This window comes from Acanthaster planci, unplaced genomic scaffold (assembly GCF_054643075.1).
Source record: "Acanthaster planci isolate LZ-2023a unplaced genomic scaffold, COTS_SCS Contig108, whole genome shotgun sequence".
NCBI lineage: Eukaryota > Metazoa > Echinodermata > Asteroidea > Valvatida > Acanthasteridae > Acanthaster > Acanthaster planci.
In genome coordinates, this window is record NW_028257730.1 from 40307 (window position 1) to 53595 (window position 13289).

The 13289-nt window shown below is 42.4% G+C and overlaps 1 protein-coding gene across 3 annotated transcripts; it reads right to left on the bottom strand.

Annotated features, from left to right (window-relative positions):
* Nucleotides 1-306: 306 nt before the first annotated feature.
* LOC110983829 (uncharacterized) lies at nt 307-10006 on the bottom strand. Of its 3 annotated transcripts, XM_087132161.1 has the most exons (11): nt 9852-10006; nt 7740-7876; nt 6864-7017; nt 5650-5756; nt 3455-3600; nt 2905-3093; nt 2277-2576; nt 1818-1862; nt 1524-1556; nt 1096-1166; nt 307-516 (listed from the first exon to the last, which is right to left on the bottom strand). In XM_087132161.1, the coding sequence occupies exons 6-11, from the start codon at nt 2918-2920 to the stop codon at nt 460-462; spliced, it is 522 nt and encodes a 173-aa protein (XP_086988287.1). In that variant the 5' UTR covers nt 2921-3093; nt 3455-3600; nt 5650-5756; nt 6864-7017; nt 7740-7876; nt 9852-10006; the 3' UTR covers nt 307-459. The 3 variants fall into 3 exon arrangements, with proteins under 3 accessions (XP_086988287.1, XP_086988288.1, XP_086988289.1); XM_087132162.1 differs by lacking the exon at nt 3455-3600; XM_087132163.1 differs by lacking the exons at nt 5650-5756; nt 6864-7017; nt 7740-7876; nt 9852-10006 and having other exon boundaries at nt 3455-3783.
* Between the last annotated feature and the right edge of the window lie 3283 nt (nt 10007-13289).

A 13289-nucleotide genomic window follows, 5' to 3' on the forward strand; every position in this document is an offset into this window, starting at 1 on the left:
GAAATTAAAAAGCAAGCAAAAACTAAATTAGGCACGAATGCGATTTCAAGACTTCACCTTTTCTACCAAATATAGACGTATTTATTTGATCTAAGACCCACCACTGGCAATTAATGACTGATATTTATGTTTTAATGGGCGATTGGGCATCTCAATCCCCACCCCATAATCATACCCCCTCACCCACCCCCTTCCGTGTCCAATCCCATCCCCATCCCCACCACACCCGAACACACACCCCTACCGATTAACGACCGTGATTCCAGGCAGAAAAGTGCACATGCCGGCACCCCCACCCTCCCTCTTTTCAGTTAATATCCACTATACATGTACCTGTACTTATAAACTACAACTTTTCCAATGAACCAAGACTGGGTTTGGATCAAATTCGTAGAAGCAACTGAACCGTGAGTGAGCAAGATGCAGAACGAAATCCGAGTCCAGACACTCAATTGGCACTCACATCAGCATATCACTGGGACGTCGAGTGTGTCGAAAGGCAGATTCTTGACGAACCTGTGTGTAAAAACAGAAAACGTTGAGGGCGCAGCACATGAGCTCCAGGCAGAGTTCCAATGTCTCCCTGCAAGACGTTGATGGGGATGAGTTTTAAGGGGAAGTTTGAAAAACGCTTTCTGTGAGCATTTTGCATCTTTTCCGTTTTGCCCATACAAAATCTCACCACCTTCACTGTGAATGTCAAGCTTTTAAGTGTTGTCTCAAGCGCAGTTCAATGTAAAATTTTGATACATAGGAAAGCTTTACGTTCATCCGTGTGCAATGAACGTTTACACCTGTCTTTGCATGCAATTTAGTCATGAGTTAATTTTATTCTTGCGCCGCAATTCGAGGCCGATGCGTTTCCAAGTAAAAGACTAATTTTTAGTCACTTTTTTAAATCAAGTTTGATGCAATCTTCCACGAGACACGTTAACAAGTCCAGACAGAACGGGGATGACAAATGCAGATAGAAGACTAAATCATCGATGTATGTCAATATCTTGCATAGCCATAATATGAATGGATTTTAAGACATCCATTTTGAGGGTCAAGTCAAGGCCAAGCTTATTAAAGTAAATGAATTTTGAAACCTACCTTGACAATGATGACGGCAGCCAGTAAGCACACGAAGCAGACGCCGAGAGCGGCTACCGCAAAGATCAAACCTTTAGGGGAACAATACACCAACGGGTAAATTGAAAAAAAAACTCTTGGAGATAGCAAACTTACTTGTTTCGCCCCTACTAGACTCGAACTCAAGTCTGTCGTCGAAATTCGAAAATTACTTCAACCAGTATGCCACGGAACCCTTGTTCTCTATGGAATCCTCCATAGATTCTTATTCCTATACTTGTGCGTGTCGGCATTCTGGGTGTGAGCTTCAAGGAGACAATATAAACACTTCCGGTCTCTGTAAATATCTGACCCAAGACAAGTTCCAATTAAGGTAGTATGCATTAACTTTGCCTGCGTGCTATCATCTTCTTGCCATCAAATTAAACTTTTTGTCTTAGAATCTTTACCTTTTTTCGTGGGCGAAACCCCCTGGTCATTTCCTGTCGCAAAAAGATTGTAAACAACGTTTACATCCAACAACTGTGATCAATGACTGGTGAAGCCAACAGGATCAAACAGATCGAGTTGTATCACTCCTTTTGAAATTCTCTTGAAAATAAATTTCAAGGTGCATTTGCCTTCCAGATAGTTTTTGTTCTGGATGCCATTCATTGTTATTTCTTCCTTTGAACGAAATTGGACAATTTAATATTTATGCCCTTTCTAATGACATTTAAGTAAAACTGAACGAGCTCACTAACCTTCAGAAACCTTGCGTGGCTGTTTGGGTGTTACGGTATTTGGAACTAAGAAACACAAAAACATCAATTGGGTTACGAAATTCTCAACTTGGAAGTGACTGTCTAATGTTGCATCGTCAATTGTCCTGGTTGAAACTTACACTTTTGCACAATAGTTAAAATAACTGATCGATTTAAATGAACATTGGAATCGACGCTATATACGATTGGGGTGTTTTTCTTTGCAGAAATGCAGACGTTCATGAATTTTGAAACCAGTTTTTGGATGGAACAATTTGATCCAGAGCCTTGTGTAAATGTTTTCGTTCTCCAAATCAATGGGTCTATTTAGTACACAACTGCGCGACGTAGGCTTCGTGGCAGCTTCGTAGAATAACACACTGATTGCGTTAAGAATTTTGTTCAAAAATGTTACGACTTCACAAAATGGGCTTGCTTTTGCGAGATATTGTCACTAACCTACAACGTGAAGATAGGTACTGTCCATCTTCGATGTGCCGATCTGCCCTATGACGGTGGTGGCGACGCACACGTAAGACCCTGTGTCATTGTCCTGAACCTTCTCTATAGTTAGATCGTAGTCTCCTGACTCAGGTTGGTCCAGTAGGACAGTCCGGCCCTCCGGGAGCATCTCCGTACCGCTGACCTTTCGCCAAAGCACCGTGATGTCGATGGACGGCAAGTTGACATGGCAGCGCATGGTGACGGTCTCTCCACGTTCCAGTCGTTTGGGAGCATGGATTGTCACCATCATCTCGTCTTGATAAATATGGGATAAAATGAACACAAACACGACTTTAATGATCAATCATTTTGACAACGTAGTATACGACGAATAGAGTAGGTAGTAACTAATTCCTGTCGATCAAACCACAATCGGTGTCCAAAAGTTGGGGAAAGACAAATTTTCCCAGAAATATAAGGAACTCTCCGATTGACATGATTGTTCCTTCTACTTCTCACACCGTTACCCCCAAATCCAATTCGATTTGGCCTGCAAGAAATCACTGTACATGTACATAGTTTCAGTTTGACAGATATCAAAAAGAGAGAGGGCGTAAATCAAAAAGAAAGGTCTGTCCATCACCTTTGTTGCACTTCATGCCCGGGAACACCGCCTCGCAATGACACTTGCCCGTGTGCCGACAGAGTGCACCGGAAACACACAAATATCTCGATTTGCTGCATAAGTCAAGACATTCGGGTTCCTCGTCGGATTGCCTACTGTTTTGCCCTTTCCTTGATGCCAATACACGGGATGGCCCATCTTAGCAAGCTGGAGAGAGAAAGGAACAGCGGTTAATTCAAAAAGACTTCTTAAATTGTTTTTAAATACTACTTTCTCTACCAAATCTCTGCCAACGTTACCTTTAATAGATTCCACCGTGTGTTCGATTCAGTAATGAATTATGTGTCATAACCAAGCATTGATTCCTTAGGAACTGCATGCATTCGACTGCATGTGATTAATTCGACATCTCCCGACTAAATGTTTTTGTGTATTGTGTGAACATGCATGGACAAAAATAGTAAGCTGCAAGTAAAGGATTGGCCACATAGGCCTGAAGGCAACTGTTACATTTCTAAACGAAAGCCCGGATTTCTAATATCTTGGTAAGGATAAAGAGGGTTCTTACTCTGCAAGGCACAAACAGTACGGAAAATGTTCGAACAGTGAACTGACATCTACCGACCGTTGGCATTCTCGTACGTGTAGTCTAGAGCTGCGCAGTGCAGCTAATCTCGCCTGGGGTCCCTATCGACGTCTTCCCATCTTTCGAAACTTTGGGGGTACGAATGGAAATCGACGATAGGTAAAATATTTCGAATATACTAATAAGGCAAGGTTGATTACAAGGTAAGGTTTTGTCTGATGTCGATGTCGAAAGCTTTTGACGTGCAGAATCCGTAGGCCTGTAAGCCTGATGTTTTCCTTTTTTGAGTTATAATGAATGCATTTTAGTGGTTGGAAGCCTAAAAGATTTCACAATCTGGTTAAATTTTGTACTCAAGACAAAAGGTGTGGGAGGATGATTCAATAGCCCATCCCCCACCTCAGCAAGTGTGGGAGGATGATTCAATAGCCCATCCCCCACCTCAACAAGTGTGGGAGGAGGATTCAATAGCCCATCCCCCACCTCAACAAGTGAGGCGAGGATGATTCAATAGCCCATCCCCCACCTCAACAAGTGTGGGAGGAGGATTCAATAGCCCATCCCCCACCTCAACAAGTGTGGGAGGATGATTCAATAGCCCATCCCCCACCTCTACAAGTGTGGGAGGAGGATTCAATGGCCTATCCACCACCTCAACAAGTGTGGGAGGAGGATTCAATAACCTATCCACCACCTCAACAAGTCTGGGAGGATGATTCAATAGCCCATCCCCTACCTCAACAAGTGTGGGAGGAGGGTTCAATAGCCCATCCCCCACCTCTACAAGTGTGGGAGGAGGATTCAATGGCCTATCCACCACCTCAACAAGTGTGGAAGGAGGATTCAATAGCTTATCCACCACCTCAACAAGTGAGGAAGGATGATTCAATAGCCCATCCACCACCTCAACAATTGTGGGAGGAGGATTCAATAGCCCATCCCCCACCTCAACAAGTGTGGGAGGAGGATTCAATAGCCCATCCCCCACCTCAACAAGTGTGGGAGGAGGATTCAATAGCCCATCCTCCACCTCTACAAGTGTGGGAGGAGGATTCAATAGCCCATCCCCCACCTCTACAAGTGTGGGAGGAGGATTCAATAGCCCATCCTCCACCTCAACAAGTGTGGGAGGAGGATTCAATAGCACATCCACCACCTCAACAAGTGTGGGAGGATTCAATAGCCCATCCCCCACTTCAACAAGTGTGGGAGGAGGATTCAATAGCCCATCCCCCACCTCAATAAGTGTGGGAGGATGATTCAATAGCCTATCCACCACCTCAACAAGTGTGGGAGCAGGATTCAATAACCTATCCACCACCTCAACAAGCCTGGGAGGATGATTCAATAGCCCATCCCCTACCTCAACAAGTGTGGGAGGAGGGTTCAATAGCCCATTCCCCACCTCTACAAGTGTGGGAGGAGGATTCAATGGCCTATCCACCACCTCAACAAGTGTGGAAGGATTATTCAATAGCCCATCCCCCACCTCAACAAGTGTGGGAGGAGGATTCAATAGCTTATCCACCACCTCAACAAGTGAGGAAAGATGATTCAATAGCCCATCCCCCACCTCAACAAGTGAGGGAGGATGATTCGACAGCCCATTCCAACCTAAACAAGTGTTCGAGGATGATTCAATAGCCCACCCCCTCAAAAAGTCGGGGAGTAGTCCCTGACCCCTCCCCCGGAATTACGTCCACCCTGAGTTCAAATTATAAACATTTTCGGGCAATACGTAATAGAACCAATTTCCCCTCCCCCCAAAAATCTCGTACCGACTTTTCAGTGAAAGAAATTGTCCCCTTAAAGTGTGGAAGGCCCCGCCATACAACTCCACTTCATGTGTATTTACAGAAGAGGTCAACTGAGGCTTCAATGTGTTCTGTTATCATCAGTGAACAGTCCCATGGAATTTGCGTTCTTTTACCAACGTCAAAGCCAAACGATTTATGGCAGAATGTGCAAACACCAGTTCTACATTGACTCGGATGTGCGAACTATCAGGGCAGGGTCGCACTTGCAAACAGGACGCGGCCAGTGTTATAAACCATTCACTTAACTATAAGGGCCCATCCCCTGGGGTTCAGACTCCGCCTATCGCAGAAACCTTAAAGATGCCTGTCTCATTTTTATAGTCCATTCTTTTCGGGGCTAAGTTACCATGCCTACCGTACCCGTTAGGGTCCTGCGGACTGCCGTCTACCCAGTACCATGTATCATTCTGTTGGTAGTAACGCAGGCCAAGCCATACAGCGGGATGCACGTGGTGAGACAAAAACGCCTGGATTATATTAAAAAAGAAACAAGGAGGATGGATGACACATTAAATGTTATCTCTTGGGACCTTTATGCATGAATCATTTTCTACCGGGCTAATCACGTATTCTTGTCAGCAAACCTGCTCACACTGAACAAAGTGTTGCTGAAATAAGAATTTACATTCATTGCTTACAAGTATCTTGTCAAGACGTCGGTCCTGACTTCATAAACCTTGTTGTAATGTGGATAAGGAATCTTCAGAAATTTAATTGCATGAAATCATTTGGAGGGGTTTTCTAAACATGCAGTGCGTCAGGTATGCAGCAGGTAGGTTGTCTTTTGAAATGGGTTTTTGGTTAGTTCTTCAAGATCAATGGCTTCCAGTCGGGCCTTAAATACTTCAAGTCAGGTGCTTCCTTAATGTACAAAGCGAGAATTTTTATTAGTTCAACAATCGACAATCGACAATAGTCTATTTCCATTATCGATGGGGGAAAATCTTGAATCGTTTTCATAGACAAAAAAGAGAAGAGAAAGATTAGAAAAGAGCAAAAGGGAGTGGTCGATAAAATGCCGTCAATCGTGAATCGGTGTTTTACAACAAACTACGGAAAACGATATTGTACACCTACAACATACAGGAAGCAGAAACTCGTTCGACATGCCAATAAGTATGCTCATGCCTGTTCGATATGCAAACAATATGTTACCGCTTTGCATAATAGCAATGGCGCCACACAAGAATATTCAAACGTACGATGTAGGCACGCATATTCTTGCTCCAACAGTCTTCCAGTAAGTCTGTGACGTCACATTAAACAAGACACCTGATTGGTTAGCAAGCATCGACTCGTCAATTTGGTATGTTTGAGAAGTCGCTCTGGTTTCCAAACGCAACGGTTTATGGACCAACCACACAGTTTGTCTGCTATCGATGTAAACTGTCAATCTAAAAGAAAATCACGTGTACGACATGTGAGGAACTCCGCCGTAGCTGTTCGTCTGCGTTACTGGGCGCTATGCTTTGTAATGCGGTGGCAATGAAACTCAAATATCCGACAGAAACAGTGTTTTACGGACGGTGTCATACCGACCCCCCCGGCAGACTACACATCTTATTGATTCTCACATTTAGCTCCGCGTCACGCACGATAACCAGCTTTACACCTTTCCCAAACTGCTCTTCGCAATCTCTGTTAGCCTTGTCCCAGTTTCCAGACTGATAAGACCAGTAGCATCGGTCACGGAAAAAGTTCCTCCATCTGGACACAACTGCTCACCACCTACAAGAGAACATTGGCCCGTGTCAGAAAACTGCAATAGTCAAACAGTCACCGCTGTCGATTCTTTGATTCGAAAGAAAGTGAGATGGATTAGAGTCCACGTGGTTAAACATGGTCAGGAAATGAACTGACATATGACAACACTATTATAAGTCGCGTATCACTAACAGTGTCAATCATTCAGAAGAACCGATCTATCGTCCTTTAGGTTTAGAACAAACAATATAATTTAGATCGAGCGACTACGGGGGAGGGCGTTCATGTGCTCCATTGGAGGGGCCCCGGGTCTTGAAGGGCCCCTTTGAAGTCTTGAAATGAACAAACACTTCACATTATAAGACGCTGTTCATTTGCTTTTTAATGACCTCCTAGAAATTTGTGTTCACCCTGCTCCTGAGAAAAACTGTACTTACAAAACAAATTTTGCAAAACAACGATATCATAAATCTATTTAATGTCTGTGTCAAGCCACTTGACCGAAACATTTTCATCTAAAGAGAGTTATTTTATCACAGTGCCTTGTTTACAGTTCCTATGTTCTTCGCAATGACCTACAAAACAGTGCACACCAAAGTAGATTTTAACTGCGTGGTAACCAACAGCAATCCCTTTGCGTGTTTGACAATGTGTAATTTGTCCTTTTGGGGTCTTTCACAAGACTGTGTCCAAGAATGGAGAAATTAAATATATTTCCTCCATCTATGAGTCCACTTGAGACTTACGAGGCTGCACACAGATCCTGACATTGTACGAATGACATTGCGTGGCCCTCCATTTTCCTGTGCCTTTGAGTAGAACGGCGCAGTTGTTTGCGTAGTCCAGGTTCAAGGCCGAGTCACCCTCACCTGAATTGAAGTTCCTGAAAAGAAAGACCCCCAGAAGGAGACTGGCTTTCTTATTGCTTTACTATACACGTTATGTTATGTTGACCAATGGTATTGGTCACTGCATGCCCCCGGGGTCTGTGTTCCCCATTTGAAATTTTGAAATGCCCTCAACCTATGTTCCAGCTGCACATTTCATCTGCTCTTTGCGCTTCCTTTAAACAAAACACGTGGCACCCGCCGATTGTCTCCTGTTGCAGCAGTTTCTTAGTGACAATCAGGACTGTGTATTATCGGCTTTGACAACGCAGCCCAGATACAGTAGCGCAGCTGGGAAGCGGCACCGAGTGGCGGAACGCAACTGAATGAGGAAATAAGTGGCAAAATTGAGAGGCTGATAAAAACCAATCGAGACGGAACATGGATTGTAAATGCGGTGAAAAAAACGGTGAAAATCGACGATAAAGGTTCACAACAACATCACCAACCTTAATCGTACATGCAACCAATTTGCATAAGTGAAGAAAAGAAGTCAATGGACTGAATTGAAACAGTTAAATGTGTTGGAATTATATTTTTTACGCTTGTCTATTCTTGATTTTCTGTCCAGTTCGGCCCCTTAGATTTAGATGTTACCCACGACAGAATCGGATAGCTTTCTAGAAATTTCCTGAGAAAGTATCAAGGCAAGAGAGATGGTATTTCCTGCTAATTACTGAGTCAAATGAATTTGTTCAACTAAACACTTTGTTAGTGCAGCTATTCTTTTAGAAGTCTGGCAGACACAATAGAGGGCGCTATTTGGTTTGAATAAAACCTTTTGTGTTTGCTCCAAATTTACCCACTTCAAATAAAGCCCTCCTATTGCGTCCGCCATTCTTCTAAAAGGCTAATTGAAATAAAATGTATTTTGACACTGGAAAATGTATTTAGCTTCGTTCCCTTACGTTCGTAAAATCTGCTATCGTGTTAAAACAAAACAATACTTTTGTGTTGCAACGGGGTCCATGGGCTTTGTACACCCTTGAGGGCAAACAGTACCCTCGGCCTCCACCCAGGTGTCATTTGCCCCATCGAGCGTACAAAACACCAAGGACCCCTACACAGCAGGTAATCGTCATATAATGTACAATTTGGGATATGATGTAATAACAGGGTGCCCCCCAGGTAGCCGCGGGAGCTACAACATTATAGGTTACAGGCCGGCGAATAAGCTGGAATAGCCAACAGTTATATAAATACCTAAACTTCAGGAAAAATACTTCAGAGTTGCTTAGGCGTTCGAGACACACATCAAATTAAAACCAGTAATCTACTGAGGAGCAGGAAAAGTACAGTTGTACTATGACCCTTTCGGCATAAGTTTCACCAAGAGGGCGTTTTTTGTACCTAGAGGGCACGCGTTGTAGCTCAGATCTAGGAAAAGTCAAACAGGAAATAAACTACGTGTAGAAAGAAAACAAACTCAACAGGAAAACATATTCATGCTTTGGTCAGACCTCTAGTGTTCGCTTAAAATAAACCCAAATACATGTACATTAACTGAGTTTTATAAGAGAATGCTGCGTGTACGTAGCTATTGCATTGCCGGTCTGGCCTTGCAAGTTTTTGTGAGACGAGGGTTGCAGATTCACAGACAAACTAAGAAAATGCACTCACTTGAAAAAAAATCAAGAAAATACAACTTTCTCAATTATCTGGAACACGCATTAACTGCCATTAACTGTCATTAACTACTCAAGTTTTACCGGGTAATCTGATGACTTCGCCATTTGAATATTGGTTTCTACACTCCATTGCGAAATAGAGAATTTGTATGGCACTGATTTCAAGAAAATCTCACACTGACGCAAGCTGACAGTCCTGTGGGTAGCTTCATTCAACTTTCTGTTTCCCAAACCCTCAGGTTTATTGGCTTAATGCTAAATTAATATAAGAGAGAATTGCAAGGTATGTATACTGTGATTCGGCTGCAACCAAAGGATTTCGCTCTGTTCATAAATTACTAACGTGTAGTTGAAAGGAGTGTTGTCCGCCCATCTCCAGTTGCCCTCTTCGGGGGTGTCATACAGCCCAGTAGTAGGGATTGGAGAGTTCTGGAGCACACATCCCTTTTTGCCCCGTTTTTGCCCAAAACTCCTGGGTACTACATCGACTAAAAAAATCGCGGAAATAGTTTTGACGAGAAAAAATGGGAAAACCATAAATGACTCGAAATCCCGGGTTTTGCCCCAAAAACCCCCTGGGTACCATATCGACAAAAAGGACATTTTTAAAAAATATAGACATTCTAGGGGATAAATCTATTTTACGTGGCTCCCCTTTGCTGGTGTGTTGGGTGACCTTTGGCCTACATCCGATCTACTTGCTGGGAATTATTTTGGTGATTTAGTAGAATAACTTACGGTGTATTGAACCGCCAGCGTTTACAACCACCTTAAATAAATGCTCTTTATATAAAAATAGTAGTATTAAAAAAAACATGTTGAATAAAAATGGAAAAAATTTTAGAGACTTATATAAAAATAGAGACATGAGCAGCTAAGAACAAAGACCTCTGTTAAAATATTTTATTCGATATAAGTAGCCGTTTTTAGAAGATTTTGTCAAACAGTATAACGTTCCGCTACTTGCGCCAAAAGGGAAACATCATACACGATTAGAACTAATAAACGCTATCAAAGAGGATCAAAAACAATTTAGGTATCTCCCGCGTCAGTCATATCGGCAGCTGTTGAAAACGGTACAAAAATATAATATTCCTTTTGCAAACAAAGACAGATATGTCAAACAGGACTTTATCGATGCGATTAAAGCTTACACTCAGCCCGAGGAAATTGCGGAAGTAGATATCAGAAGCATCAATCGTTTTCAAGGTAACTTTCGCAATTGGGAGTTGATTCCTCGTTTTTTTAAATATGACCTCATCCGCTTTTTTGATTTTTACAAAACTTTCATCGAGAAAAAAGCTTTAGAAGAACTGAAAGAAATTGGTTTGTACAAATTGCAAACGGCTCTAAAAGTTCAGTTTAGATTGGAAAAACCTTAGCGACAACGATGCCGTCGCAAACAAGGCCGACGTTAAAAACGCACTCGCCAAACAACGCGAAGCACAAATCGAAGATGTTGAAGCTCATACACAAAAAGGCTCGGGTTGGATCTTTGACAAAGTCGTCGCTTTTTATATCAACGTGGTTAAATATAATCCAGTGGGTTCTTCTTACATTCTGTTGCCTAAGGAACTGTTAGACAAAAAGCAATCATAAACGTCCAAAATAAAGATCAAGAATGTATCCGATGGGCGTTGCGGGCAGCTTTAAAATTATATTCAGACGGCGTCAAAAGTCAGCTAGAAACAAATCTAAAATATAAAATAAATAAGGAGCGGCCTTCGACTTACCGGTCAGAATAGGATGGTTTAAATTTTACAAACGTAAGCTTTCCAACGCCAATTTCACAAATCTCACGTATCGAATCGCAAAATAGCTTGGCGATCAATGTGTTTGGTTACGCCAAAAAAGACGGTCTTTACATCCTCCACAAAGGCAAACGCTCGGAGGAACCGATCAATTTACTTTACTTTAACAAAGGTGAAAAGAGTCACTACTGTTGGATTAAAAACTTTTCTCGGTTAACGAGTGATATCGATCATCACAACGGCCAAAAACACTGGTGTTTCAATTGCATGTCGCATTTACAAACGGAAGAAAAGTTAACCGGGCACACAGAAGAAGGACAAGAGTTAAACGATCCCGCAAGTAAACTAGAAATGCCGGCCCGAAGGTGAAAATATACTAAAGTTTAAAAAATTACAAAGATAAACAAGACGCGCCTTTTGTCATTTACGCCGATTTTGAGTCGGTTTTGGAAAAACTATCGCCAGCTAAATCAAATACTATCAAAACACAGATTCACAAGCCTTGTGGATACTCATACGCGGTCGTCGGATGCGATGGAGTTTGCACTAGCCGCAAAACATTCAGAGGTCAAGACGCGGCTGTTGATTTTGTAGGGTCACTTTCTCAGGAAACAGAGAATATCAACGAAACGTTTAAAAACAAAGAGCCGTTGATCTGGTCACCCGAGTTACAAAAAATTTACGAAAATTGTAATCGCTGTTGGATCTGCGAAAAGTTGATAGATCGAGCAAAGCGAGCGGATAAATCTCACTGTCAATGAGATATTCCAAAACCACCAGAGACAAAAGAAGAAAAAATCCAGTTTTGTCATATAGTTAAAGTTGAAGGTAAAGATAAAGAGTTCAAAGAATGGGTATGTTTCGATTGTAAAAAGCCCATCAATAATTTTAGAAAAGTTTGCGATCATTGTCACGTGACGGGGAAGTACCGAGGCCCAGCGCACGCCAGTTGTAATCTCAAGTTAAGAATAGTGGTCTATCAAACACCCATTCCGGTAATTTTACATAATCTCGAGAAATACGATGCGCACTTGATTATGCAGGGCGCTCACGAATTTTACGGGAAATCAATTAAGTTGATCGCTAAAAATACCGAGAACTACATTTCGTTCTCCTTTGGCCAACTCAGGTTCTTAGACTCCTTTCATTTCATGGCGGCCTCCTTAGATCGGTTGGTTAAGAACTGTTCACCCGATGATTTTAACTTACTTTGTAAAAGGTTTACAAATAATAGTCATTTACTCTTGGAAAAGGGAATTTATCCTTACGAATATATCGACTCATTTGGCAGGTTTAAAGAAACAACCCTCCCACCTATCGACGCTTCCTATAGCTCTCTGAAGCAGGGGGGAATAACCGAGCAAGAATATGCTCGTGCAGAGACAGTATGGGAAAAATTTAATTGCCAAAACCTAGGTGACTATCACGACCTATACGTGGAAACGGACGTGTTATTGCTAGCGGCTATTTTTGAAAACTTCCCGAAGGTATGTAAACAACACTACGGCCTTGACCCAGCCAACTATTATACGTCACCGGGTCTGTCGTGGGATGCATTGTTAAAGCATTCGGGTATACAATTGGAACTACTGACAGACATTGACAAGCACTTGTTCTTTGAAAGGGCAAAAAGAGGTGGTATTTCGAGTGTGGGTGCAAAGAAATATGCAAAGGCCAATAATCCAGAACTACCTGATTACGACCCCAATAAGCCAGAGTCACAGATCATGTACCTAGACGCAAATAATTTATACGGCTGGGCGATGAGCAAATATCTGCCTGTAGGGGAATTTACCTGGGAAACAGACTTAGAAAAATTTACGTACCATTACATCCAAGAGTTGCGACTAACTGACGACTATGGTTACATGTTTGAAATCACTTTAGATTACCCGGAACGTCACCATGACAAACATAATGACTTTCCACTTGCACCCGAAAATATGCCGGTACCGAACGAATGGCTTTCGAGCTATCAACAAAATTTAATTGGTAATGGAAAACCAACCTCGGTAGACAAACTAGTGTCT